Genomic DNA, 24,738 nt, shown 5'->3' with positions numbered 1-24,738 from the left:
CACCACCTGCTCTGCTCAGCATGAGTCTTCTGGCAGAGACGGTAGCAACTGCATTGCCTCTGCCGGGCGGGACAGAGAGAATCTTAGACCTCACTGGGAAGCCGTTGTCCATTAGTCACCTCCACGGCTGACCTGGCTGTAGGCGCGTGTGTGGACGAGGCCGCCTCACCCTTGGGCCCTTTTCTACTGGGCCGTTGACACCCTGTAAGTCCCCCCCGGTTGTGTTCGACTTTCTCTTGACTAAACCAAGGCCTGGGGAAAGGAGGAAAGTGGGAAAATAGGACGAAAGGAATAGCACCCTTCGTTTGGAGAAATGGCAGGGAGGAAACGGGGAGAGAAGGAGGAAAGTAGGTAGTCTGTCCCGACAGAAGTTAGGGAGCAATGAAGGAAGAGGTGTCGCAGTGCCATGTCCCCAAAGCACTTCTCAGTAACGGTGGTCTCTCCGCTGACGGCCTCCTGCCTTCCATCTGTATGTTGTTTCAGGGGCAACCGAAAGATCCTGTTTACAGGGGGCTGGGGTCGAGGTCTGGAGCCGGGGGTCCCCCGAGGTTCTGGGGTCCTCGTAGCTGCCTTCTGTCCTCACTGGACCAGCAACTTGTTGAGGGGCTTTTTGAGCCCCTTCCCCTCCAGCCCACACCACCTGCCTGAGGTCAGTGGAGACCTGGCCGGACTCTGCCACCTCCCTCTGGGCACCTGCTGGACTGCCCCCGTCCCTCGGAGCCTTTGCCTGCTTGCTAAGCACAGACAAGCACCACCCCTTCTTTGGAGACTTCTTTTTCCACTTCCCTTTGTGGAAGTGGTTTGGCTTTGGTCTTTAAAACAAGTTTTTCCTCCGTTGATGGTTGTACCATTAGAATGAAAACGGAAAGAGCTAACATTCAGCAAGTGTTGCTTGTAAAGCCGGCCCCGTTCTAAGGGCTTCCATAGATTCATCCTCTGGTCAACTCGTGGAGGGAGAGGGTTGTTTATTCCATTTCACAGGTGAGGAAATGGAAGCCCAGAGACAGTGCGTAAGTTCCCAGAGTCACACAGCACTGATGGGCAGAGGTGGGATTTGAACCCAGACTTGGTCCTGTGGACCGACCGCCTCTGCCATGCGCCGAGCCCGGCTTGCCATTGGCTTTACGAGTGGGGCGGGGGTGGACGTCTTCCCCCCGGGGCGCTGCATCCTTCCTAGTGTCTTTCTCAACCGGGGCAAATTCCTCAAAGCGGAATTCATCGGTCCCAGACGATTTAGCTTGTTAATGTTCGCTGCTGCCCCTGTAGAGCCCTTCACGGGGTACGAGTGCTCCCAGTTTCCCAGAGCACTTGCCAGTCCTGGGTGTGCTTTGGACGTTTTGCTCAGACGGGGTGTCTCATTTTTATTTTTCTTCTCTTATTTGGGCTGCATCCATAGCACATGGAGGTTCCCAGGCTAAGGGTCCAATTGGAGCTGGAGCCGCCGGCCTACACCACAGCCACAGCAACGCCAGATCCGAGGCACATCTACGACCTACACCACAGCTCATGGCAACGCCGGATCCTTAACACACTGAGTGAGGCCAGGGGTCCAACCTGCAACCTCTTGGTTCCCAGTCGGATCCGTTTCTGATGCGCCACCACGGGAACTCCTTATTTTTCTTGTGCTTTGTTATTTAAGAGCGTGAGTATCTTCTTTGTTGCCGCTGCTCTCTTCCTGCTGCTCTGTCCTTACACCTGCTCTGTCCCCACTTCTCTGGTGCTTGGCTCCAGATGTGCAGGATGCCTGGTGAGCGAAGGACAAGCTTGTCCTTGCCGTGGTCGGGAGAGGCCCACTCATTGCTTCCTTTTCTCCCCCACGTGGGGTCGTGCCCCTGAGTCGGGGCTCCCTGACGCCCGCGTTCTCCCTCCAGCTCCCGCCCCACTGACCTCGCGGGAGGCGGGCCAGCGGGGAGACGTGCCACTCCCCAGGGGAGCTCGTTCTCCCCCGGCCGGCTTGTCAGAGCCGCCCGTGCCCCTCTGGCGCACTGAAGGGTGCCGGCTGCTCCCCGCCTGCCGCCATGTCCTGACTTTGCGCTGGAGTTGTCGCCGTGGCGGCCCCTTGTGGGGTTTGCGGGGAGCGGCGTGCCTGGGGAGGGGCTGGCTTCCAGTAGGTGCTGTGTGGGTCCCGAGACGGCCTCTCGGGACCCTAAGCGGTACTTACCCGGGCTTTGTTCTCAGTCTTTCGTGTTAGAATTCCACTTTGAGCCCAACGACTACTTCAGCAACTCAGTCCTGACCAAGACGTACAAGATGAAGTCAGAGCCGGACAAGGCCGATCCCTTTTCCTTTGAAGGCCCTGAAATAGTTGACTGTGACGGGTAAGGAAATGCCCTTTCCACTTCTTTTTCTGAGAAAAAAGCCGATGATTTTAGAGCTTTACAAGTAAGATAGAATTTAAGAATAAAGCAAAAAGCCCAGCGGGCAAAGATTTGAATAAACGAGCCTTCTACGTGGGGAGGTGATGGCCAGCGCTGGGAAATGGAGTGTGTGTCGCTTGTGCCAGGGTCTGGAGAGGCGGCCTGGTTCCCTCGTTTGAGCGAGGGCGTGGGGCTTTCTCGTCACCTTGGCGCAGCGCTGATCCTTGACTTGCGGGCTCCTCGCAGCAGAGGCTTGTGGAGTGGGTGGCGGTGCCCATGCTGGGCCGTGCCGGGCGGTACTGGGCAGTAGCTTCGCTTTGGGCCTGGTGGGCAGTTTGTGTGCTGTTTGCCGCACGATGAGCACCTTGCTCGTTTCAGTCCAGATGCGTCACCAGGGAGAGAATGGTTTGGAGGTGATTGATTCCCTGTGGTTGGTTTGAGACGGTTTGGGAATTGGGTTTTGTTTTTTGTTTGTTTTTTTTTTTAAGGGGCCACACCTGGGGCATATGCAGGTTACCAGGCTAGGGGGTCCAATCAGAGCTACAGATACCAGCCTACACCAGAGCCACAGCAACACCAGATCTGACCCACATCTGCGACCTACACCACAGCTCACGGCAATGCCGGATCCTTAACCCACTGAGCGAGGCCAGGGATTGAACCTGCATCCTCATGGATACTGATCAGATTTGTTTCTGCTGCGCCACGACAGGAACTCCAGAATTGTTTTATTCTTTTTTTTTTTTTTTTGTCTTTTTGCTATTTCTTTGGGCCGCTCCCGCGGCATATGGAGGTTCCCAGGCTAGGGGTCGAATCGGAGCTGTAGCCGCCGGCCTACGCCAGAGCCACAGCAACGTGGGATCTGAGCCGTGTCTGCGACCCACACCACAGCTTATGGCAATGCTGGATTCTTAACCCACTGAGCAAGGGCAGGGACCGAACCCGCAACCTCATGGTTCCTAGTTGGATTCGTTAACCACTGCGCCACGACGGGAACTCCTGTTTTATTCTTGATTGAAAAGGTTATTCTTACTCACGGAACCAAACACTTAGCTTTACGAATCCCCCAGTGTAGTACAGAACTCAGTCAAAATCCTCTGGACTCGAATAGCCAGTCATTTAGACGGGTCGTTTCCCAGGGCCAGGCCATCGTGGGAGAAGGCTGGCTCTCCGGGCGTGTCCGATGCCAGGTGGCACCTGTGGTCCACGGTGGTGCAGCCCGAAAGCTCGCTGCTTGCGGTCCCTGCCAGTGTGCTCGGCAGCCCCGAAGCGTGCAGGCCTGCGGGTGGCCAGGTCTGCAGCGGCCTCCCGTTTGCCTTCTCCAGCTGGTGCCACTCCGTCACCTGGAGATTTCAGGTCCCCGAGTAGGTAGCTTCACGGGGCTGAGAGTTGTGAGGGGACAGCAGGCGACAAGGTCTTCGTCGGCCTCGGGCTCAGGAAGAGCCCTGCCGGAGCCCGCCTCCACCGGGACGGCCCGCCGCGCCCCACCCGGGGGTCCTGCAGGCCCCTCGGGGAGCAGCGCTTGCTGGCAGCTTGTTGGGGGAGGCCGTCCGGTCAGGCTGGAGCTGGGGGTGCTGGCTGTGCACGCGCGGCCGGTTTTTCTCAGGGAGGCCGACCCCGTGACCGCCGTCTCGTCCCTGTAGGTGCGCCATTGACTGGAAGAAAGGCAAGAACGTGACGGTGAAAACCATCAAGAAGAAGCAGAAACACAAGGGCCGAGGCACCGTCAGGACCATCACCAAGCAGGTCCCCAGCGATTCCTTCTTCAACTTCTTCAGCCCGCTCAAAGGTGAGCCCGCCCGGGCTGCGCGGGGCGCGCGCTCCCTTTGGCTTTCGGGTCTTTCTGCTGCCCTGATGGAGCACGCGAGGGGTGGAACACACGTGTCCTGTGACAGGCACAGACGTAGGGCAGAGCCCTGGCCTGGAAGCGTCTTGTTTCCCCCTAACTTTTAAAACAGGAGACGGACCCTTTGAGCTAGTGGAGGCTGAGCAGCTGATGTGGAGAACTGCAGGGCCAGAGCTCCTGGCCGTGTTCCGGTGTGGCTGTGAGGGGCGGACACTTCCTCTTTATTTTCCCCAAACAAAAACCAGTTTGAAATGAAGAGGTGCAGGCCCTGCTTTAGGCAGTTGGTGGGCCTGGGGCCGCAGGGTGGCATCCCCTCTCCCGTGTGACCTCATGTCCCTGTGACCAGTCCGTTGTGTCTTTACTCTTGGGGTGGTTTTCCACGACTTGGTTTTGCTCGTTTGTTTCCGCAGTTCGTTTGTGAACCTAGAAGGTCGCGTGTATGTTGGTTTGGGGGTAAGAATAGCTGTAAATTATAGTTCTTAAATTTCTTTTTTGGGGGCAGATCTTGTTTGGAGCCTCAGGTTGGGTGTATTGGAGGTTACCTGTGTGACTTCACCCCAAGGTAGAGGGGCTTTGATTCCTAAATTCAGTGGCTTTGTTAGACATTTTAAATAACTAAGCGGACTCGAGAATTTGGGGAGTGATGTGGGGGGCCTCGTGGTTGCACAAGTCTAAAAATGTACCAGACGTCCCTAAGCTGCATACTTAAAGTGGGTGAATTTCATAGTATACAGCTTTTTATTTTTTATTTTTGTTTTTGTCTTTTTGCCTTTTCTAAGGCTGCTCCCGCGGCATATGGAGGTTCCCAGGCTAGGGGTCGAGTCGGAGCTGTAGCCACCGGCCTACACCACAGCCACAGCAACACCAGATCCAAGCTGCATCTGCGACCTACAGCACAGCTCACGGCCACACCGGATCCTTAACCCACGGAGCGAGGCCAGGGATCGAACCCGCAGCCTCATGGTTCCCAGTCGGATTCGTTAACCACTACGCCACGACAGGAACACCAGTACACAGCTATTTTGACAGTAACCAAGGACACGCAATTTCACGTCATAGGCCCTGTGAAAATGAAGCGGTGAAAGCGTGTGGGGCGGTCGAGGAAAGAGTTCAAAATTGATGAAGTGATTTTTGAAACGGAGGCGCTTAAGTGGCTAGTCGCACACCTTCTTTGTCTTTAACCCTACAAATCGGGTCCAGAAGTGAGTGAGGAAGGAACTCACGTGAACTGCTGACCCCGAGGGCCGAAGTCCCTGAACCTGCGTCTCCAGGGCCGGTGGGGCGCTCCCACGCTGGGCTCGGGGAGCAGCCGTGCGCGGCGAGAGCTGCCTCCCTGCGCCGGCCCTGCGGGGACGGGCCTGGCACCAGAGGGGCTGGGGGCGGGCGGGGCTGCAGGCTCCGGGGCAGACATTGCTAGAGTCACGCGAGCCGTGCTGCGCCTCCCAGGTGTGGTCTTGGGTGCCTTTCCTGTTAGGCTTGGTTCTCTGTCGGGCTCTGGTGGGCCACCGAGGTCTGTGTGGCCGACTGTGCTGGAGACCGTGGAGCCACGGGTGGCCGGGAGGGATGTCCTGCCCGCCGGGAGTCTTCTCGTCTCGCAGCGGGACCTTTCAGCCCTGTGCTCCTCTCCCTCCTTTGCTAACGAGTCAGCTCGAACCTGACAAGAGGCAGCGCCTCAGTCACGCCGAGGACCTGCAGGGCTTCACGATCTTCCTCTTTCCTTGGACTTCCCGTCGCGGCGCAGCAGAAACGAACCCGACTAGGAACCATGAGGTTGCGCGTTCAATCCCTGGCCTCGCTCCGTGGGTTGAGGATCCGGCATTGCTGAGAGCTGTGCTGTGGGTCGCAAACACAGCTTGGATCCCACGTGGCTCAGATTCGACCCCTAGCCTGGGACCCTCCATGTGCTGCGGGTGCGGCCCTATAAGTACAGAAGACAAAAAAAATCTTTGTCTTTCTCTCTGAGTCATCATCCTGTAGTTTTGCAGCGCATGAGTTACAACTCCATTGAAAGCACAAATGCACTGAAAGACCACAGTCTGGGGCGCCTGGTGGCACCTCCGAACTCCTCTGGGTTCCCTTCTCAGTGTGGCCTTCTCCTCGCAGCTGGCCCTGCCCTGGGGGTGGAGGGAGCTCCGCGGGCGGAGGCGCGGGGCTCGGGCGGTTTCCAGGGAGGTGCAGGCTTTCTGCGCGGTTAACGCGACGTGTGTTTGTCTTCTTTTCCAGCATCAGGGGACGGAGAGTCGCTGGTAAGCTTCGTGTCCTTATCGAAAGTCTCTTCCTCTGCTGCCCGGGCCTTTCGCTCCCCTAGAGTCAGCCCCCAGGTTGCGGACCTGGCCCGCTCCCCTCACCGCAGCCCGGGGTGGGGCGAAGCGCGCATGCTGTGGGTTCCCTTCTGGGCGCCCCTGGGCCCCGCACCTTCCTGCCGTGTGCCGTGATGGTTTCTCACCTGCGGAGACGGCGTCACCAGCGAGTCGGGGGTGGGGCCGGGCCAGAGAAGGTGCTGTTTCCCCCATTGAAACGAGGTAACATTTAGCTTTCCCCTCAGGATGAAGATTCCGAATTCACCCTGGCCTCGGACTTTGAAATCGGCCACTTCTTCCGCGAGCGGATAGTCCCGCGCGCCGTGCTCTACTTCACTGGGGAGGCGATAGAGGATGATGACAACGTAGGTGGCTTGGGGACCCCAGCCAGAAACCTGGGCCCTGCGCCTGGCCTTTGGGGGACAGCGACTGGGCACGGGTGGGAGAAGCAGGTCTGGGAGGCGGTCTCCGGGCAGAGGACCCGGGGGGCCTGTCTTCTGACTCGCTGCACAGTGTCCTCTAAAGACCCAGGGCCTTGCTGTTCCCCTCGAGGTCCATAAGCTCTGGGTGACTGAGCCTGGGGAGGGCCTCGCGCCCAGTGGTCCGGCCCTGCCGAGCGACGACCAGCAGAGCCAGCTCACACTTGCACAGGGCGCGCAGGCGCTGGAGAAGCCGAGCCCCACGCGCCTCAGAAAAGCCGCGCAGTCAGGCCGCCCTCCCCTCCGCCTGAGGAGCTGGCCCTCCCCCGGTAGATCTTGGGAGCAGGGTCCCTGCCCCGACTGTCCCCCAGGCTCAGGTCTTCTTGGGGTGCTCTGTGGCGTGTTCCTGGACGTGAGCTTTAGAGCACGTCCAATCTGGTGTGTCTGCCTCCTCTTGGTGTGAGGCCTGTCGGGGCAGCAGGGGTGCCCCCTGAGGGGGGTCAGCTCCTCCCCACACCCCTGCTTTGCGGTGAAGGCCCTGAGCGGCAGTGCAGCTGCAGCACCTGAGGCCGGCGAACGTCCCAGCTGCAGCCTGCCCACCCTTAGGCTGCAGGGTGGCCTGGGTCTGGGACGTAGGCACACCTAGCACTGCCCCCACATGGTTGCTCTGACCATGGTTTTAGGAAATGCTGGTTATACAGCAGACTCTAGGCCACCGCTGCCCAGTAGAATCTTCTGTCCAGTGCGGCAGGACTGACGCCGTGTGATGCTGGAAGCTTCACAGGGAGGTCTTGGCCAGCGAGGAGCCAAATGTCTGGTTTCATCTAATTTGCCCCAAAAAGACACAATGGAACACTCTTCTCTAGACCGACACCTCCAAACTTGTCAAACCATTTGTCCGTCAGCGCAGACGCCTGCTTGCGCGGTCTCTGTGTGCCGAGCGCAGCGTGTGTGACAGGTGCTCTGAGCAGGGCAGCAGAGTCGTTCCCAGTGTCTGTGGCGCCCTCTGTACACACGGCTGGCGAGCAGCGTGCTTGGGGGGGCGCCCTGACCCCCTCAGACCAGGTCCTGGTTCTGCCAGTGCCCCCACGTGCCGGGGTGGTGGTCCTGACCCCTGCTCCTCTTCAGGCTCTTGGGACACGTCCTTGGAGGTCGAAATCCTCAGTGGGCATCGGGAGAGATGAGGGCGCCAACGTCGCAGCGGCAGGAACGTGCATGAACACTGGGCGCTGCTGGGGGTAGGGGGGGCGTAGGTGTCCTGGCTATGTTTTCCTGCTTGGGTGGGTCACCGTGCCCACCCCGTGGGCTGCACACCCCCACTTTGGAACAAGGACAGATCTGGGGGCGCGGACATCCTCAGAACCCCAGAAAGTGGGAGCCCTGGCCCACGCGAGGTGGTTCTAGCATGACCTGAAATGTGGGGGTGTCTTGTTGGCTCCCAGACACTGAGTGTCTTTCTTGTCCAGGGCTGCTCGAGCACTTGGAAGGAAAGGGGGCTGGACGTGGTCGGCGCTGGCGGGGGCAGGAGGCTGCACCCAGGGGTCGAGGTGGCCGTGGCGGCCCCAGTGCTCTCCTGAGTCCCCCTGGGTTGTCGCCCAGAGATGGAGGCGGGGCTCTGTGAGGAAAGGGCTCCCAGCTGCAGGGATAAGGCTCATTCCGCTTTTTTATTGGTTGGTTGGGTTTTATTTTTTATGTATTTTTTAATTTTTTTATGGTCACACCCATGGCATATGGAAGCTCCCAGGCTAGGGGTCGAGTTGGAGCTTCAGCTGTCGGCCTACACCATGGCAACACCGGATCCGAGCTGCGTCTGCAACCTACACCACAGCTCATGGCAACACCGGATCCTTAACCCACTGAGCGAGGCCAGGGATCCTGCCCGCAACCTCATGGTTCCTAATGGGATTTGTTTCCCATGTGCCACGACGGGAACTCAGGTTGGTGTTTTTCAAATGGCCGCATCCTCAGCATGTGGAAGTTCCTGGGCCAGGGATTGAATCCCAGCCGCAGCTGAGACAGCACCAGGTCCTCGACCCCTGCAGCAGGCTGGGACTTGAACCCCATCTCCGTAGCGACCCAAACCACAGCAGTCAGGCTCTCAGCCCACCGCACCACAGCAGGAACTCCTATTTGGCCCTGTTGTGATTTTGACCCCAGCCTGATATTTGGGGATTGACTGCGAGCCTGACCAGCGCCATCTGGACCTCGGGGTCCATTCAGGACCCGCCCGGGGCGGTGTGGGAGCTCCTCCCACAGTGGCACACGTGGTTCTGACTTCAGCGCCAGGGTTTTGTCGTCCTCTGAAGATGAAGGAGCTCCCTGGTACGCGGTAGAGCGCAGCATCGGAAGGCCTAAACCTGGGGACTGTGCTGCTGGTTTGCTTAGCAGCCAGTCCCTGTTGGACCCAGCGCACACCCAGGCTGGCCCTGTCCTCTCTGTGCCCCGTCCCCGTCCGTGGTCCTCCCTCTTGAGTGGGTTTCGGATCCCTGGTATCCTGGGAACGCGTGGCCCTGCAGGTCGGGCCTCTTCCCGCGCTCCTCGGGCCTGGCCGGCGTGGCCCTTGACGGGGATGGGTCTGCCGTCTGGCCTCACAGATCCTGAAAGCCTGTTCCTTTCGTTTCAGTTTGAAGAAGGCGAGGAAGGAGAAGAGGAGGTAAGACGTCGCTTCCCGCCCGGCGTGGCGCTGGGCCCTCTCTGTCTGAGCAGGCGGCGGCCGTCCTCTCACCCGGGCGAGGCTCTCTCCTCGGAGCAGAGCTGAGCGGGGCGAGGACAGGCGTGGCCGGCCTGTGGCCGCCCCGAGTCCCACCTGCCCGTGGCTCACGGAGCTGCGGCTCAGCGCGTCGCAGGCAGGTCGTCTGAGGACAGAAGGCGTCCGGAGGAAGGGCTGTGACCACTCAGGGGCAGGGCCGGCCTAACCGAAGCAGGGCGCGGCTTTAGTTTCCCTTCTCTGCGGCAGGTGCCTCCCCAGGGACTTCGGTCCGGTCTGTTCGACTGGGTCTCCTTCCTTTTCTTGCAGGAACTAGAAGGTGACGAGGAGGGAGAGGACGAGGACGATGCTGACGTGAACCCCAAGGTGAGTCGTCGGGGGCCTCCCAGACCTGGGGATGCTGCGCTGGTGAACTTGTGCAGCATGTCCCCACGCTGGGGCGGTGGCCTTGGGGAGACGCCCTGTCCTTCTCGAGTCAGAAGAGTTAAACAGGCTTCCAGAAAAATCCGGAGCCACTTCATCTGTCCCTTGAATGTTAGGTATAAACACCAACTGCTTTCCACCGCTTTCCTAAAACTGTGTCTTGTTTATATAAACTTGTTCAGTCCGGAGCAGCCTTCTCGTCCAGATCTTTGATTCTTTTAAGATAATGATTTAGCTTTTTTGTTTTGTGGGGTTTTGTTTTTTGGGAAAGGGGCAAAGATGGGATGGTGGGGGGAGGGTATTCGTGTGCGTGTGTTGTGTGTTTTATGAATAGAATAACGGAACTGTGGGCATAACTTTACAATTGAGTCTGTGCTGAGATTGTTCAGAAGATATGTCTGGATATCTCAAACAATTTGAACGAAGCCAGGAAGCTTTGGCTTTAAAAAACCAAACCAGACCGACGAGGCTGAGGGGCACCCCTTCACTTCGGTTCTCAGTCTGAGCCTTTCCTTGTGGCCTCAGATGAGCCTGAGTCAGGGCACTTGCCAAGTGGCAGGTCCTTTAGCAGAGAACGACGGGCGCGCTCGCGCTCAGGGTGTGGCTCCCCTGCCCCTGAGGACTGAGCCTGCCCGGCTGTCGGGTGCCAGCCTTACTCGGCACTGTGGACTCCTGGCCTCTGTCACCTGTTTGTTTGTTTGTTTGTTTGTTTCCCTGGTTTCTGCCCAGAGTGGGACGTGCACTGTCCGTGGGGCGGCTGGTCTAAGCACTTTTTGGCACCAGGCGTGTGTCTGGGTGCACACGGCGGTGGCTCCTTCTGGGGAAGGGATGTGGTGGCTTCACTCGCTCGGTGTGCCGGTCATCTCCGCTCGGGACGAGCTCGCTCACGGGCAGGGTCACTCTCTGGACACTTGCCCTCGGGCCCTGAGCCGCCGCGCCCGGGAGGAGGGCCGAGCCTGGAGGGACTTGCGCCTGGCGGAGGGGTCGCTCGCCCGGGTCTCCAGGCCTGCCCCTGGCCGGCCTCCTGCCGGGCGCGGACGTGCGCTCCCACTGTGGGTGCTGGAGCCGAGCCCGTGGGGCCGGGGCTCCGTCTCCGGCCGCCCGCCCACCTTCCCGGCAGTGGGGCTCGGTCCCTCGTCGTTTCCTCTTGTCCGTCCTCGTCTCTCCTTTGGCTGCACCTTCTGTCTCCTCTCACGTCTCGGTTTCTGGAAGAGCATTTAATGCCGCAGCAAGTGGAGCTTGTCCCCGCTCCGCCTCCACCACGTCCTGCTGGGTGTGCTGCTCGCACGGAGGCGCGAGAGCTGTCGGCCTCGTGCCGCGGGAGCGACTCGGGGCTTGTCCTCCCCACGGGGCCTGTCCCCAGAGTCGGCACAGGTGCAGGAGCCCGGGTAGGGCGAGTGGTGGGTGTCCCGGCTCGGGTTGGGGGCTGAGGCTGCCCGTGTCAGGGTCGGTGTTTGAGCCCTTCCGTGTCGTGAGAAATGGGGGCTCTTCCCTCCTGTATGATGTTGTGCACCTCACTTTCTTTTATGCTGACGGTTGCTTTCAATTTCTTTCCCCATTTAGGTGTAATTTTTGTCTGTTAATCATTCGTACATTGCTAGGTAAGGTGGCATTGCGTTCCTTCCTAACTTGCGAACTTCCGCTCTGTGCTGTGTGTCAGTGCCGTGTCGTGACCGGAGGAGGAGGCTGCCGGCCGGGCGGCGGGGGCGCCTGCCCCGAGTGCTCTCAGAGCCCGCCCACACGGCCGCGTGGGCACCTGCTGGCCGAGCCCAGGGCTTGTCGCAGACCAGGCAGCAGAGACGGCCCTGGGGTGGCACGTGTGTCGATGCCCCGTCCCCCTCCTCCCCCCCAGCGCTGTCCCGGGCCTGGAGCCAGCGTCTGGTCCCCTCGGCCCCTGGCTGGGGCCGCCTCCCGGTCTGCCCTTGGAATGACAGTTTGAGGCTGGTCTCCTGACGAGGAGTCTGGTTGGGTGTATGATTTTGGTGCCCAGGCTCTTTGGCAGCGTTTCTGGTGAGCGTGCACCTGGCAGGTGCCATTTGCCCAGGGCTGGGCCCGGGCCCGGGACACACGCACTTAGACCCGGGGCTGAGGCTGTCGTGTTGTGTCTCTGCATCCTCCGCAAGGGGACGTCCCGGGGGCCCCGGGGAGCGAGCCGCAGCCCAGCCTCTGGGTGACGCGGCCGGCGCCCGTCGTGTGATCCCGGTGTGCCTCGGGGGCTGCTGGCTGTCGCAGAGCCCTTGGGGGCGCAGGGTATGGTCAGAGCAGTCTGCAGTCTCCTCCGCCTGAGACGGAGCTTGCCGAGGAGTGGATTCGCTTGCCCAGGAGCATTGGTGACATCGTTGTCCGTCTCCCGGGCTTCGTCGGCTCCACGGACGGTCCCTGGGGCTGGGAGTGGGCTTCGAGGGAGGAGGCAGGGTAGGTCACGGCCGCGAGCCCGCTCCCTCTTCCCGTCTCTGGGGCCTGCGACAGAGGGCTTGGCTCCGGGGCCTGGCTGCTCCCCGCGGGGGGCTCGAAACAGGGAGGCGCAGCCCGCTCTGACCTTCCTCCGGGGTCACCGTGTTGGAAGTACGTGCGTAGCGAGCAGTTTCCAGTCAGAGCGCCCGTGTTCGCTGTCGGCCGGCGAGCCTGGTGTCTACAAGCCTGTTTTCTCTTTGGCAGAAGGAGCCCAGCCAGCCCTCGGAGTGCAAGCAGCAGTGAGACTCACCTGCCGTGCGGCCGCCCTCGCGTGGACAGAGCGCACGCCTGCCTTGCTTCCCGTGCATGATGCTCACTTTAACGTCTCCTTTTTCTTTGTTATTTTGCTTAACCTGTACAGTGGCGACTCCGAGGCATTTCAGAAATAGGAGGTTTAATTCCAGCCTCCTCTACAGCCTTGGGCACAGCGCCGTGGACGCGGCCGGGCCCTGCCCGCCTTGGGTAGGCACCCCCAGATCACAGCCGGTGGGGCCCCTTGACGCCAGGGGTACGTGGGCTGTGGCTCTGGGGCGCCCAGAGCCAGGACGGGCTCCTGCGTCATTGGAAACACCCACACGCCGCTCCAGCTGCCTCGGGAGAGCCCTTCGCCTCTGGCTCTTCTTCCTGTGGTTCATTTTCCTCGGGGCCCCTGACCCTGGTTCATCTCGTATTTATTTGTTCTTCACGCCGGCGAGGGCTCGGGACACGCACTGTCGCTTGTCCTTCGAGTTTCTGGAACCATCTTGGGGCCAGAGACCTGGTGCCCTGGGTGGGAGTTGGTGGTTGGGCTCCGGGACGAGGCGCGTGGAAGAAGCCGCTGCCTCCTGCCGGCCGCTGGCAGGAGCCAGTTCTCATGACACGCAGACCACGCTTGGCTTTGCGGGGAGGGGGCTGCGGGCAGAGCCAGGATTTGCCCGGCGGTGCCGGCGGCGGCAGTGGCGGCGGCGGCAACGCGGGGAGGGGCTCGGCCCGGGAGCGGGAGCTTCCCCCCTTAGTGCGTGAGTGTCCAGAGTTGCTTTCACCACAGCCCCCGTTTCTCGGCCCCACACTCATCTGGTCCTAAAAGCCCTGGGTTCGGAGCGACGTGTCCTTGGCTGGCGTGTGGGTTTCGGAGCGCGTGACCGCAGCTCCTGGCAGCCGGAGCCCCGCGTCCTTGCTGTGGCCAGGCCTGTAGAGTGCTCAGCCTTCCTCACGATGCGTTTGTAACTGACTACGGTGTTTTCAATTTGTACAGAACAGTTAGAATATTCTATTAAAGTTGTGAAACACACCCCAGCCCTGCGCTGTCTTCCTTGGCGGGGGGAGCGGGTGGGCTCCTGGGCGGGCCCGCGGGCCGCTTGGCTGCGGGCGGGTGTGGGCTCCCAGCCCTGTGGAGAGCCGCCTCCCCGCATGCGTCCGTGGGGCTGGGCCTCCCGGGTCCAGAAGGGAAACCTGTGCAGGGCCGCTCCACTCCCTTCGCAGCAGGACAGCTCGGCCCAGAAGCGCCCGCCGCCCGGCCCTCGCTGTGGCTCCTGACCCCGGGGCTCTGCCCGGCGCTGGGAGGGCTGGCTCCTCCCTGGGAGCAGCCGGCGGGGAGGCCACTGGTGGCCACGAGGAGGGCTGGGATGTGGACGTGCTTTCACGACAGACCCGGGCGGGGGGGGGGGCCGCCTCCCGGGCCCCGGGGGAACTGCCCCTGCTGCTGGCCCTGGGCGCTCACAGTAGCGCCTGAAGGACTAGAGGCGGCGCGCGGTCACGTGCTCGGCACTTGCGGGCGGTGGGGACGTTCGGGGAGCAGAGGCCGTTCAGCAGCTGGGCCGCTGGCCCGGCCGCCTGGCCCTCCAGGCGGCCGTCACCAGCCCGCGATGGCCTGCGTGGGAAGCGTGCTGGGCCTCCCTGGGGGACCCGGGGGTCGCGCCAGAGGCTCCTCTCGGATGGTGGCAGAGGGGCTGCGGACCGTCGGAGCCTCCCCTGTGCAGCGCACAGGGCTTCAGAAGGGGGTGCGTGTCCCTGTGGCAGGACCTGCAGCCGCGAGCACAGGGCATGGGGCAGCTCCTCACTTCCCTGGGGGGCAGGGTCAGTCAGGTCTCCCATGGCCACAGAGGAGGTGCCCTTGTGCCAAAGGCAGCACCTCTGGCAGCTCCGAGCCGAACAGGAAGCTGGGTGCCTGGGGGTCGCGGGAGGAAGGTCAGGCTCTGACAAACCCTTGCGTGTGTGGAGCCGTGTGATGTGGCCAGACGGGGTTTCCTCGTTGGGCCGGCTCACGTCGGGGCAGCGGCGCTAAGACTTCAGAGTGGCCCTGGTTTGGTTTCTCTGTGGGACTGGAAGGGTGCCATGTGCTACCTGCCGTGGTGCCAGAGCTGAGCCCCTGCCGCCTCCCGGCCCAATCCAGGTACACCTGGATGGCAGGCCTGCAGCACCGATCCCCGAGGCTGTGCCTTTCCTGGCCTTGCGCCGTGGCTCTGACCTCCCCGAGCCAGGGCCTCCTGTCAGCGCCTCGGAGGGCCCCGCATGTCACCCCAGGACCTCCAGGTAACTGCAGAGGCCCTGGGGCTGGTTCCGTCCCTACCTCTTGTGCTGGAAGGTCACAGAGCCATCAGCCCGGAGGCAGCAGCCCAGGTGTCATGGCTGGGTGGCCGGGCCCAGGCTGGGCCAGTGCTCCCTGGCGGCTGCCGCTTCCTGGGGCCCAGGCCACTGTCGCCACAGACTCCAGCGCTGCCCGCCTGGCCGCTGACCCCAGACTGCAACAAGCTGGGTCCCTCCCAGCCCTGCTTTGGGCTGTCACCTCCTCCCCGGGCTGGGCCTTCGTGCTCCTGAGGCCAGGTGGGCGTTCAGGGCCCCCCTCCCCAGGCCGCCCTGTCGGGGGCCACATCTGTCATACTCGCTCAGAACCAAGGGATGGTTCTGGGCCCGGCTGCCATCTCTGCCATTTCCTGCGCCAGTCTCGGCACCCCGACCTCCAGAGGCGCTGGGCCCTGCGCCAAGCCCTGGGGAGAGGGCAGACCTGGGTGACGGTGACGGCCCCGCAACACGGGGATCGCGAGAGCCTCACCTGAGCCGGGGTGGGGGCGGCCCAGCTCCGCAGCTTCCAAACCCACCAGACCCGGGCAGGGCCTGGCCGACCAGGGCGCCAGGGGTGCAGGGGAGGGAGGAGTCCCGCGTCCACTTGTCAGAGTCCCTCGAGTGGGTAGGTGTGTATGTAAAGTGACTTCAGTGGAGCTGATTTTTCCAAAGCCCCATGTATTGGGGTCGTTGCTCTAGAAACTGGTTTTCTCCAGAAGGGGTCTCCCAGGCCTGCCCACCCTGGCACCCAGTCTGCTGTGTGGGTTCAGGGCCCCCGTTTCGAGGGGCAGGGGCCAAGCGGGGGGCCAGACCCATCCCTTCCAGTGCCCAGCAACCCTCTACCCCACCCTGGGCCCGAGGGCCCGGTCCCTGAAGTCCAGGCCCCCACGGCTCCGGGGCCGCTGCTCCTGGCGTGCTTTTGCCTGGACGCTCCCTGGAGCCTTGCCCAGGGTGGGAAGGACCAGGGAGCTGCTGACGACCTCGGACCTGCCCTCTGCTCGGGCCAGCTCCTCCTCTGGCTACTGGCCCCTGAGTGCCTGCGGGCCGGAAGACACCAGGTGGAGCCCTGTGGGAGAGATGGTGCGCCCTGGGGAGCCCCGAGCCGCCAGCCAAGCCCCTAGTTGAGGAAGGGGCTGCATCAGGGCTTGGGACCCTGCTGGAGGGCACTGTCCCTAGCGTGGGTGGCCCTCAGCTCCCTGCCAGCTGGGCCGCCCAGCACAGCCGCGCCCAGACTTTGGCCCCTGCCTCCTCCACGTCCGAGCAGCTTCCTTCCTGTGGAGGCAGACGTGCCCTCCCAGCTTCAGCCTCAGAGGGCAGAGCGCGTGGGGTGACACGTGGGGAGCCCGGGATCCCAGACCCAGCCGCTCGGCCCCACTCAGCGGGAGACGCTGGCAGGCAGTGGTCCCCCAAAGCAGGACCTTCAGGACCCGCAGCCCCCTGTCAGGCCTCAGGCCTCGGGGAGGGTGGGGCCCAGACACACCCTCCGAGGCCGAGGCGGAGCCCCTGCCCTCCTGGCGATGTCGCCCCGGCCCGATCCCTGAGCCAGCCTGGACGCACTGACTGTTCAGGGCGGTGGCTGGATGTTACTTCCCATGACAACCTAACAGGCCTGCCCGCCCCGCTGGGCTCGAGGCTCCCGAGGTCTGCGACATGCCCCAGGTGCGGGCCAGACCCGCAGACACACCTGTGGCTCTGTCCGCTGGCGCTGGGGGCTCTCCTGGGGCGCCCCCGGAAGTCTGGGCGCATCAGGCCCCCGAACCTGCCCGGGGCTCGGCTTCTGCGTCGGAGGCTTGAGAAGCACTTGGCGCCCACATGTGGGAGAGGAAGCCTGTGGGCCAGGTCAGGCTGCCCCCTGCCCAGGCCCGGCGGCCGGGCTTGGAACCAGCACCTGGGAGGAGGGCGCTGGGGCAGGCAGGCTCCACGGGCAGGCACTGGGCCAGCGTCGTCGTGGCTCTGCCGCCGACACCCCCACGACAGTGCAGCTGGAAGTTCCCTGGGAGCTCCCGGAGCCACCCTCCCCGGAGTGGGGACCTGACCTGAGAAGGAGGAGGCCCCCAGGGGGCGGACCTGGCCCCCCAGCCCGGGCTGCACCCCCCGTGACCTGGCCAAGCTCCTTTCCGAGCTCTGCACTGGGGGTGGGGGAGGGGAGCTGTGAGGGTCCCTTCCAAGGTCAGGGCTGAGGATCTGTAAGAAGGATGAGAGGGGAGTGGCCGGGCTGGGGTCTTCTTGTTCCAAGCCCCCAAGTGTGTGGTCATTCGTCACTGCAGCCCTAGGACGCTTGGACAGGAGTTGGGTGGGGGGCCTGCCCTTCACAGTGGGCGGCACTGAGGGGACACCGTTCTGAGAATGACGTGCCTGGGGTGGTCCGTAGCGGGGAGGGCAGGGGCCACGAGCAGAGACCAAGCCCGAGACTGATTGGTCTCCACCCAGAGGAGGGCCTGCGGGGACCCTCTGGCCGGGTCCCTCCCCACTGTCTCCTGCAGCGGCTCAGGCCCCTCTGAACACCCCAACCCTGCTCTCCTGGCCTCTGGCTCCCCAGGTGGGCCAGGGCATGTCTCCGTCTGGGTTTCTAGACATCAGGGGACGCCAGCTCCTTGTGATGTGGAGAACTCCTACTCATCCTTGAGAACCCAAACTCACCGCAGTCCCTGAGAAGACTTGACTTCACACCCATGGCCAGCTAGTGACACTGCCACTCTTGTCTGGACCTCATCTGCCCGGGGAGGGTGAGAAGCGTGGGGGAGAGAGAGGCTCCACACCAGCCTGGGGGCTGTGTCTGTGTCCTGGGGCAGCTGTAACGAATGACCCCAAACTGGGTGGCTCGAGACATCACAAATGTACGATCTGGAGGCTAGAAGACCAAAATCCGGGTGTCACAGGCCTGCTTCCGCCGGAGGCTCTGGGGAGCATCCCTGTGCATTTTCCAGCGCTGGGGGCTCCGGGTGACCCTGGGCTGTCCCTGCAGCCTGTCTCTCGTCACGTGGCCCCCTCCTCTTCTGCGTCTCTCTGATGACATAACCGTTTGGGCCCCCTGGGTAATCCAGGAGCACTCAAGGCCCTGAATTTCATCGCACCTTTTGTCATATAAGTTGATATTCACTCTTGGACCATAAAAGGTCAGTCACGGGTTCTGGAGATGCGGGTAGGACCCGTCGTTTTTTGGGGGGGCGCTGTCAGCCCCCCAAATAGAGGCTTTTCAGACACACAGGGACCGCCGCGTCCTGGGGGCAGAGGGATGCTAAGGAAATATAGAGTGTCTTCCGTTAGGTGCCCGGACTTTCGGGTGAGGGTACCCCGGTCGGCGGGTGATCTTGCTGGAGCTGTCGCACAGCCCCACAGCTCACGCGCCGCCCCTCGCCCGGGGACATGTACGAGCATATGCAGTCAGCGGACATGGGCACGCGGGCGGCCTCCACGCGAGAGCTGCAGCCTGAGGCCTAGCAAGATGTTTGCAGAGTGTGGCCCGGGGGGGGCGGGAGGCAGACTCCCGGGGGTGCCCAAGACCCGTCCCCCTCTATTCCCAACATTAAAAGTGCAAGCTCATGGAGTTCCTGTCGTGGCTCAGCGGAAACGAATCTGCCTGGCATCCATGAGGACGCAGGCTCGATCCCTGGCCTCGCTCCGTGGGCTAAGGATCCGGCGTTGCCGTGAGCTGTGGTGTAGGTCGCAGACGCGGCTTGGATCTGCCATGGCTGTGGCTGTGATGTAGGCCAGCAGCCATAGCTTCGATTCAACCCCTGGTCTGGGAACTTACGTATGCCATTGGTGCAGCCCCTAAAAAGACCAAAAATAAAAAAATAAATGCAGGCTCACATCTGTGCTGACCTTTACATTTCAGTTGCTGTAAAATATGTGTAACATATAATTTACCGTTTTAACCATTTGTAGGTGCACAGCTCAGTAGCTTTAGGTTCATTCACAATATTGCACCTCCATCTCCAGAACTTTCCGTCTTCCCAAACGGAGGCTCTGTCCCCATGAAACATGGTCCCTCCCCTCCCCCAGCCCCTGGCCCCCACCGTCCGACTTCCTGTCTCTATGAATGGGACTCCTCTGGGGGCCTCACATGAGTGGGACCTTACAGAATTTGTCCTTTCGTGACCGGCTCCTTTCGCTGAACACAGTGGGCCCAGGGTCCTTCCACGTTGCAGCCTGTGTCAGGATTGCCTTCCTGTTGAAGGCTGAGTAATATTCCACTGCATGGATGGACCACGTTTCGTGTTTCCCTCCACCCGTGGCTGGGCACCGGGGCTGCTCCCCCCTCCCGGCTGGTGTGAAGATGCTGCTGTGAACGTGGGTGTGCAAGGGTCTGTGTGAGCCCCTGCGCTCACTTCTTTGGGGGACGGACCCTGAAATGGACTTGCTGGGTCACAGGATAATTCTCTTCTTATTTATTATTATTGTTTTGGCTGTGCCTGCAGCATGTGGAAGTTTCTGGGCCAGGGATCAAACCTACACTACAGCAATGACAATGCCAGATCTTTTTATCCTTTTTAGGGCTGCACCCATGGCACGTGGAAGCTCCCAGGCCAGGGGTCAAATCAGAGCTACAGCTGTCAGCCTACACCACAGCCACAGCAACGCAGGATCCTGGCCACGTCTGCCACCTACACCACAGATCCCCGGCCCACTGAGCTGGGCCAGGGCTCAAACCCTCATCTTCTTGGCTACTAGGCGGATTCGTTTCCGCTGCACCACAATGCCCCTGCCAGATCCTTAACCCACTGAGCCACATGGAACTCATTCTTAATTTTTTAAGGAAACGCAAATGCGTTTCTTTTCTTTTTGTGGCCGGGGTGTGCAGCGGCTTGATGTGGGATCTCAGTTCCCAGACCGGGGGTCAAACGCGGGCCTCAGCGTTGAAAGCGCTGAATACTGACCCTTAGAGCCCCAGGGAACTCCCGCAAGTGCGTTTTTTAAAAGGGATCAGGGGTCACTCTGCATCGAGAGTGGGTCTGGGGTGGGGTCGTGAGAGAGGAACGCTCAGAACTTTGAAATCATGTCAGCCGTGTTTTACTGTTAGGTCAACAGGGAGTTACTGCTTCGGTAAAAGTGCATGACGTGGGGGGTTCCCATCGTGGCTCAGCAGAAACAAACCAACTGGCATCCATGAGGACGCGGGTTCGGTCCCTGGCCTCGCTCTGTGGGTTAAGGATCCGGTGTTGCCCTGAGTTGTGGTGTAGGTGGCAGATGCAGCTCAGATCCTGCATGGCTGTGGCTGTGGTGTAGGCCGGCGGCTGCAGCTCCGATTGGACCTTTAGCCTGGGAACCTCCATATGCCGCGAGTGTGACCCTAAAAAAAAAAAAAAAAAAAAGGGAGAGATGTACATGCCATGTAGGGATTCCCCTCTGTGACGCTGGGTTAAGGATCCAGTGCTGTCCCTGCAGTGGCTCAGGTTGCTCAGTGTGGCCTTAAAATAAAATAAAAATAAAATACATGACGTGTAAATCAACTATATTTCAATAACATTTTCAAAACTGAAAACACACAGGACAGGGCTGCCCCCCCACACCAGCTGCACGAGACACGGTGGGGGTTGGGGGGGCAGGGGGAGCGAGGCGTCCTGTCTGTCCTGCCCCGAGGCTTTCCCGGCACCTGCAGGGAGGGACCGCCGTCCAGAGGAGGCGGCCCTGCCCAGTCCACCCGCCCGCCCTTCTTTCCTGTATGTCGTTCATTCATTCATTTGCGCATCCCGAAAAGTCCCTTGTCCCTGTGAACCAGGGCCTCTGACTGACGGCCCGAAATGCCCGCTGGCTCTCCTGCCCTTTCCTCTTTCTGTGATGATGGCAGGGGCCCCTCCTCCCAGCTCCCGGGGCGGGACCTGCCTGGCCTTGACCCCACGCCCTCCCCCAGGTGTTCTGGTCTTACAGACAAAGCAACCCGCGTCCACCAAGACCAGCTGCTCGTCCGAGCCGGGTCGCTTGGACAGCGGGTCACTCATTTTCAAACACATTCCCTAAGAGCCTAGGCTGGGGGCCCTGAGGGCGCCGGAGGCTAAGATGCTGTCACTTCTTCCCAAGAGCCCAGAGCCTGCCCGCTTCGCTCCTCCGCGTGGGCGCCGCGCGCTTCTGCCAGCAGAGGGCGCCAAGGGACGCGGCGCCGGGACTGGTTCTTCCACAGCCTCCGCTCAGGAAACCCAGGGAACGTGGCCACCGTCCGGGGGCCGCACCCAGGCGTCCCTCCTGAACCCCAGCCCAGAGGGGGACAGGTGTTTAGGCAGTGTCGCCGTTTTCATTCCACGCCCAGCACCCGATGAGCTGGAGGCCTGCCTGTCGGAGTCCCGCTGAGGGGCTCAGGGAGCCAGCGAGGGACGAGGGACGCAGCTCTGAGGGACAAGGCCCCGCGGACGGCGAGAGCCTGAACCCAGGTGGGTTCCCACCTGGGCCTCTCGCTTCTCCCGGCGCAGCTCCGAGAAGAGGAATTGAGGGCAGGCCTGAGTCACAGGCCACGGCCAATGGGCTAGGCTGGGCTCAGGTCAGGTGGCATCAGGCCACCTCTCAGGTGCTGCAACGCCAGGCAGCTCAGGCCTCCCCCGCCCTCCCCAGCTCGCCCTGGAGCCATCAATGGAACCCCAAGGCCCGGTGTTGTGTAGCTGGGGGGAGCAGGCCTTAGGACGTGCCCTGGCAATCCGAGAGGGCTTCCTGGAAGAGGAAGGAGGAGGGGGTCTTCTGGGCGGAGGGGTGGCCCTCCCGGGGCTGTGTCTCTGAGCACTGCCACCCACAGGAAGAGCGTAGTATCGAGCCGGAGGCACAGGGCTGCGTGACGCAAGGCTTCCTCACAAGGCGACTGTTCGCCAGGCTGGTTGGGCAAGAGTCACCGTCACTGCTGGAAATGACCTCACTCGGGGAGTTTCGAAGAAGCGCCCTCGCGCTGCCCTGGCTGCCTGGCATCCTCACCCAGCTGGCAGGTGTCCCCAGCCGGATGTTTGGGGACGCGTCTCTGTCTGTCTTGGGTGGGGGCAGCCCCCTCCGCCAGGCTGCGCGAGAAGCCCGGATGTGGCCCTCGGATAAATATTAGTAAACTTGGCTCAGAGCAGCACGGCCTGACGCCACCACTGTGAGGCCAGGCCCAGCGCGGCCCCCTCCCCGTCTGAGGAGCAGCCACCAAACTGCCACACCCCAGAACCCGCTTAGCCCTGGGGGCGGAGGCCACTTTCGGCCCCCAGGCTGGGGTGCAGTAGGATGAATTTGAACCCCACTGGCCGTCTGAGGCCCTGGATGCCCCGTTCCTTGCAAAACCAAGAAAGCAGCCCCAACAGCGTCCACCTCATGGGGTGGCCACGAGGGGGAAATGATGCCAGGCGGCAGAGCACGGCCCACGGCAGCCCCCGCAGGCCGGCCCCTGGCTCTGGCTTAGGGGCTCTCCCTCTCCAGCCGCCCCCTGGCCAGAACCCTGGCAGCCCGCAGGCTCCTACTGGATGCAGCCCGAATCCCACGGGGGCCTAGGTCCCCAGCAGGAAGCCATCCTGGCGGATCCCCCCACCATCAAATGGCTCAGGGGGCGTCCCCCCAAAAAGGCCTCGCTGGGGCTGCAGGCAGGCCTGCCTGGACATGGGGACGGGGCTCCCTCCCTGCTCTGGGTTCATGCAGGTGGCTACGTAGCTGCTGAGGCGGAGAGGCAGAACCAGCAGCCCACAGGCCTCTGGCTGCTGGGGGTTCCAGGCCCCACGGCAGGGGTGGTGGGTGGTGAAGCTGCCTGGGGGCGGGGACACCCACCAGCCTACTTGGGCCGCCTCTCGTCCCCTGGGGAGAGTGGCACTGGGCTCCCCACCGCTGTGACCTGCCCTCCCAGCTCCCGCTAACACCCACCTGTAGCGCAACACCCCTGGTCATTGGTTACCAACGCTCCCCAGGGAGGCCCGGCCCACGGGAGAGAGGAGTGCGGGGTGGGTGCGGCGACGCCGGCCTCCGCTGGCCTCCGCTGGTTTTCAAGGCCTCTCACATCCATTCTCAGCACCCAGTGGTTCCTCCAGCACTTTCAAGCCCTGTCCCCGCTCCCACCTCTCCTGCTCCATCCCCCCGGGGTCTCCACTCCCACACTTTGAAATGGGGGTGAGAAGGACCTTGGGGTGTTCTCAAGGCGCACCCATCCGATCGCCCCTTCGTGGGCTCGCTCATCTTGGGTGCCTTGGAAACCCCTCTCTGGCACCCCTGCCCTCCCTGTGGAGGCCCCCCTCGAGCTGTCTTCCTGATCCCACGTGCCCCAGGCCCCCTTCCTTCCCCTGTCTCCACATTCCCCAGGCCTGGCGGGTCTCCTCTCTGCTCCTTGAGGCCTGCAGGTACACAGTAGGTGCTTAAGCAATGCCGAGGGTCTGTGGTTTGTCTGGCCCTGAGGTTCCACTGGCCGGCCCCTGGGTGGCGAGCGCTGGCGGGCCTCGGTGGGGTCCAGGCAGAGCTCTGGGCACCCAGCGTGTTCACGGTGGCTCCCTCGAGGCAGCAGCAGGGAGCCCCGCCCCTGCCTGCCTCCCCTGCCTCCCACTACCCAAAGGAGCCTCTGGCCCAGGCTCAGGCTCAGACCCCACTGCCCAGCAGCCCAGGACCCCTTGGGCCGGCTCACCCTGCCTGATGCTGGACTCCTTTTTACCAGCTCTGCTGGGATGCCTGTAGCGATGGGGAACTCACCCCTTTACAAGTCTGCCCTGTGTTTTCTCAAGGGGCCACCTGTCTCCCGCCAGCCCCTGCCCCGTGCCTGCCTCACCCTCTGGCCTGCTCCCTCCCCCCACATGGAGCAGCAGTCCCTGGGCTTGTCCTGTGCCCCTCCCTCAGACCACAGTCCTGGCCACTGGCCTCTACCTGCCCTGTTGCCCCGCCCTCCCACACCCCCGATGGGTCCCCAGACACCCAGTAGGGACTACTGGGCAGCTGCCACCTGCCTACCAACTGCACAGGCCGGGCCCAAGCCACTTACCTGAGCCCGTGGGCCCCTTATTCCTCACCGTGACCCTGGAGGACCAGGGTTGGACACAGCAGGGGCAGGTGGGGCAGGACTGCAACCAGGGCCAGCTTCATGGGCCCACGCCAGCAGCTCTACACTGATTTTGTGCCCTCACCGTCTAGAAAAGTTTACCAAGGTACCTGTGCTTCCATCCCCCCGCCCCCCCTGCCGGGTGGGGAGCCCTCCTGGCTGGCTGTGCTCGGCAGCACCTGCTCTGGTCAGAGGGTAGGGGCATGGCCTGGAGCCGCTGGGGCCCCCACACATGCCCTCTGCCAGCTCCACCCCCACCCCTGGGAACCCAGGAGGAGCCAGCGATCACTTCCTGCTCCTATTAAACCCTTTAAAGGAAGAGGGCAAATAAAAAACCTTGTCAGGCTAGCAGGCCATGACTCAGCCACCCCCGCCCCTGCCCAGGCCCCTGCCGACAGCACCCCCTCCAGCGGGACTCCAGCAGGGGGACTGGAGCGGCCTCCCCCTCCCCTCACATCTCCTGAACGCTATGGGGAGCTGTTCTACCACTTTCTGTGGGTTACCTAATCTAACAAGGGTCGCCGTCCCCGTTTTATAAAAGAGCAAACCGAAGCTCACACCACCTGCTCTCCTGGTTGGCCGGCTCCCAGGGAAGAGGGGAGATCCTTCCAGGGGTAGCTGGCGGGTGTCAAGGTGGGAGAGAAGGCCGCCTGGGGCAGGGGCCCCGGAGGGTCCCCTTGGGAAGAGCCGAGAGGACGGCATCTTCCCCACGAACACCCGGATCAG

General features: G+C 62.2%; 1 protein-coding gene across 6 annotated transcripts in view; it reads left to right on the top strand.

Moving 5' to 3' along the window:
- NAP1L4 (nucleosome assembly protein 1 like 4) overlaps positions 1-13,776 on the top strand; it is a 47,209-nt gene extending 33,433 nt beyond the window's left edge. For 5 of the 6 annotated variants that reach the window (XM_047774984.1, XM_047774989.1, XM_047774985.1 and 2 more), the window contains 7 exons: positions 2,179-2,318; positions 4,001-4,146; positions 6,427-6,449; positions 6,749-6,868; positions 9,546-9,575; positions 9,939-9,995; positions 12,711-13,776. In XM_047774984.1, the coding sequence (XP_047630940.1) occupies positions 2,179-2,318; positions 4,001-4,146; positions 6,427-6,449; positions 6,749-6,868; positions 9,546-9,575; positions 9,939-9,995; positions 12,711-12,749 (555 nt within the window). In that variant the 3' untranslated portion in view covers positions 12,750-13,776. Of the gene's footprint in view, positions 1-2,178; positions 2,319-4,000; positions 4,147-6,426; positions 6,450-6,748; positions 6,869-9,545; positions 9,576-9,938; positions 9,996-11,615; positions 11,654-12,710 lie in introns of all 6 variants that reach the window. The other variant, XM_047774987.1, reaches the window with a different exon arrangement.
- Positions 13,777-24,738: the final 10,962 nt, after the last annotated feature.

Source organism: Phacochoerus africanus, chromosome 4, assembly GCF_016906955.1.
Source record: "Phacochoerus africanus isolate WHEZ1 chromosome 4, ROS_Pafr_v1, whole genome shotgun sequence".
NCBI lineage: Eukaryota > Metazoa > Chordata > Mammalia > Artiodactyla > Suidae > Phacochoerus > Phacochoerus africanus.
This window is presented reverse-complemented; position numbering and strand designations above follow the sequence as displayed.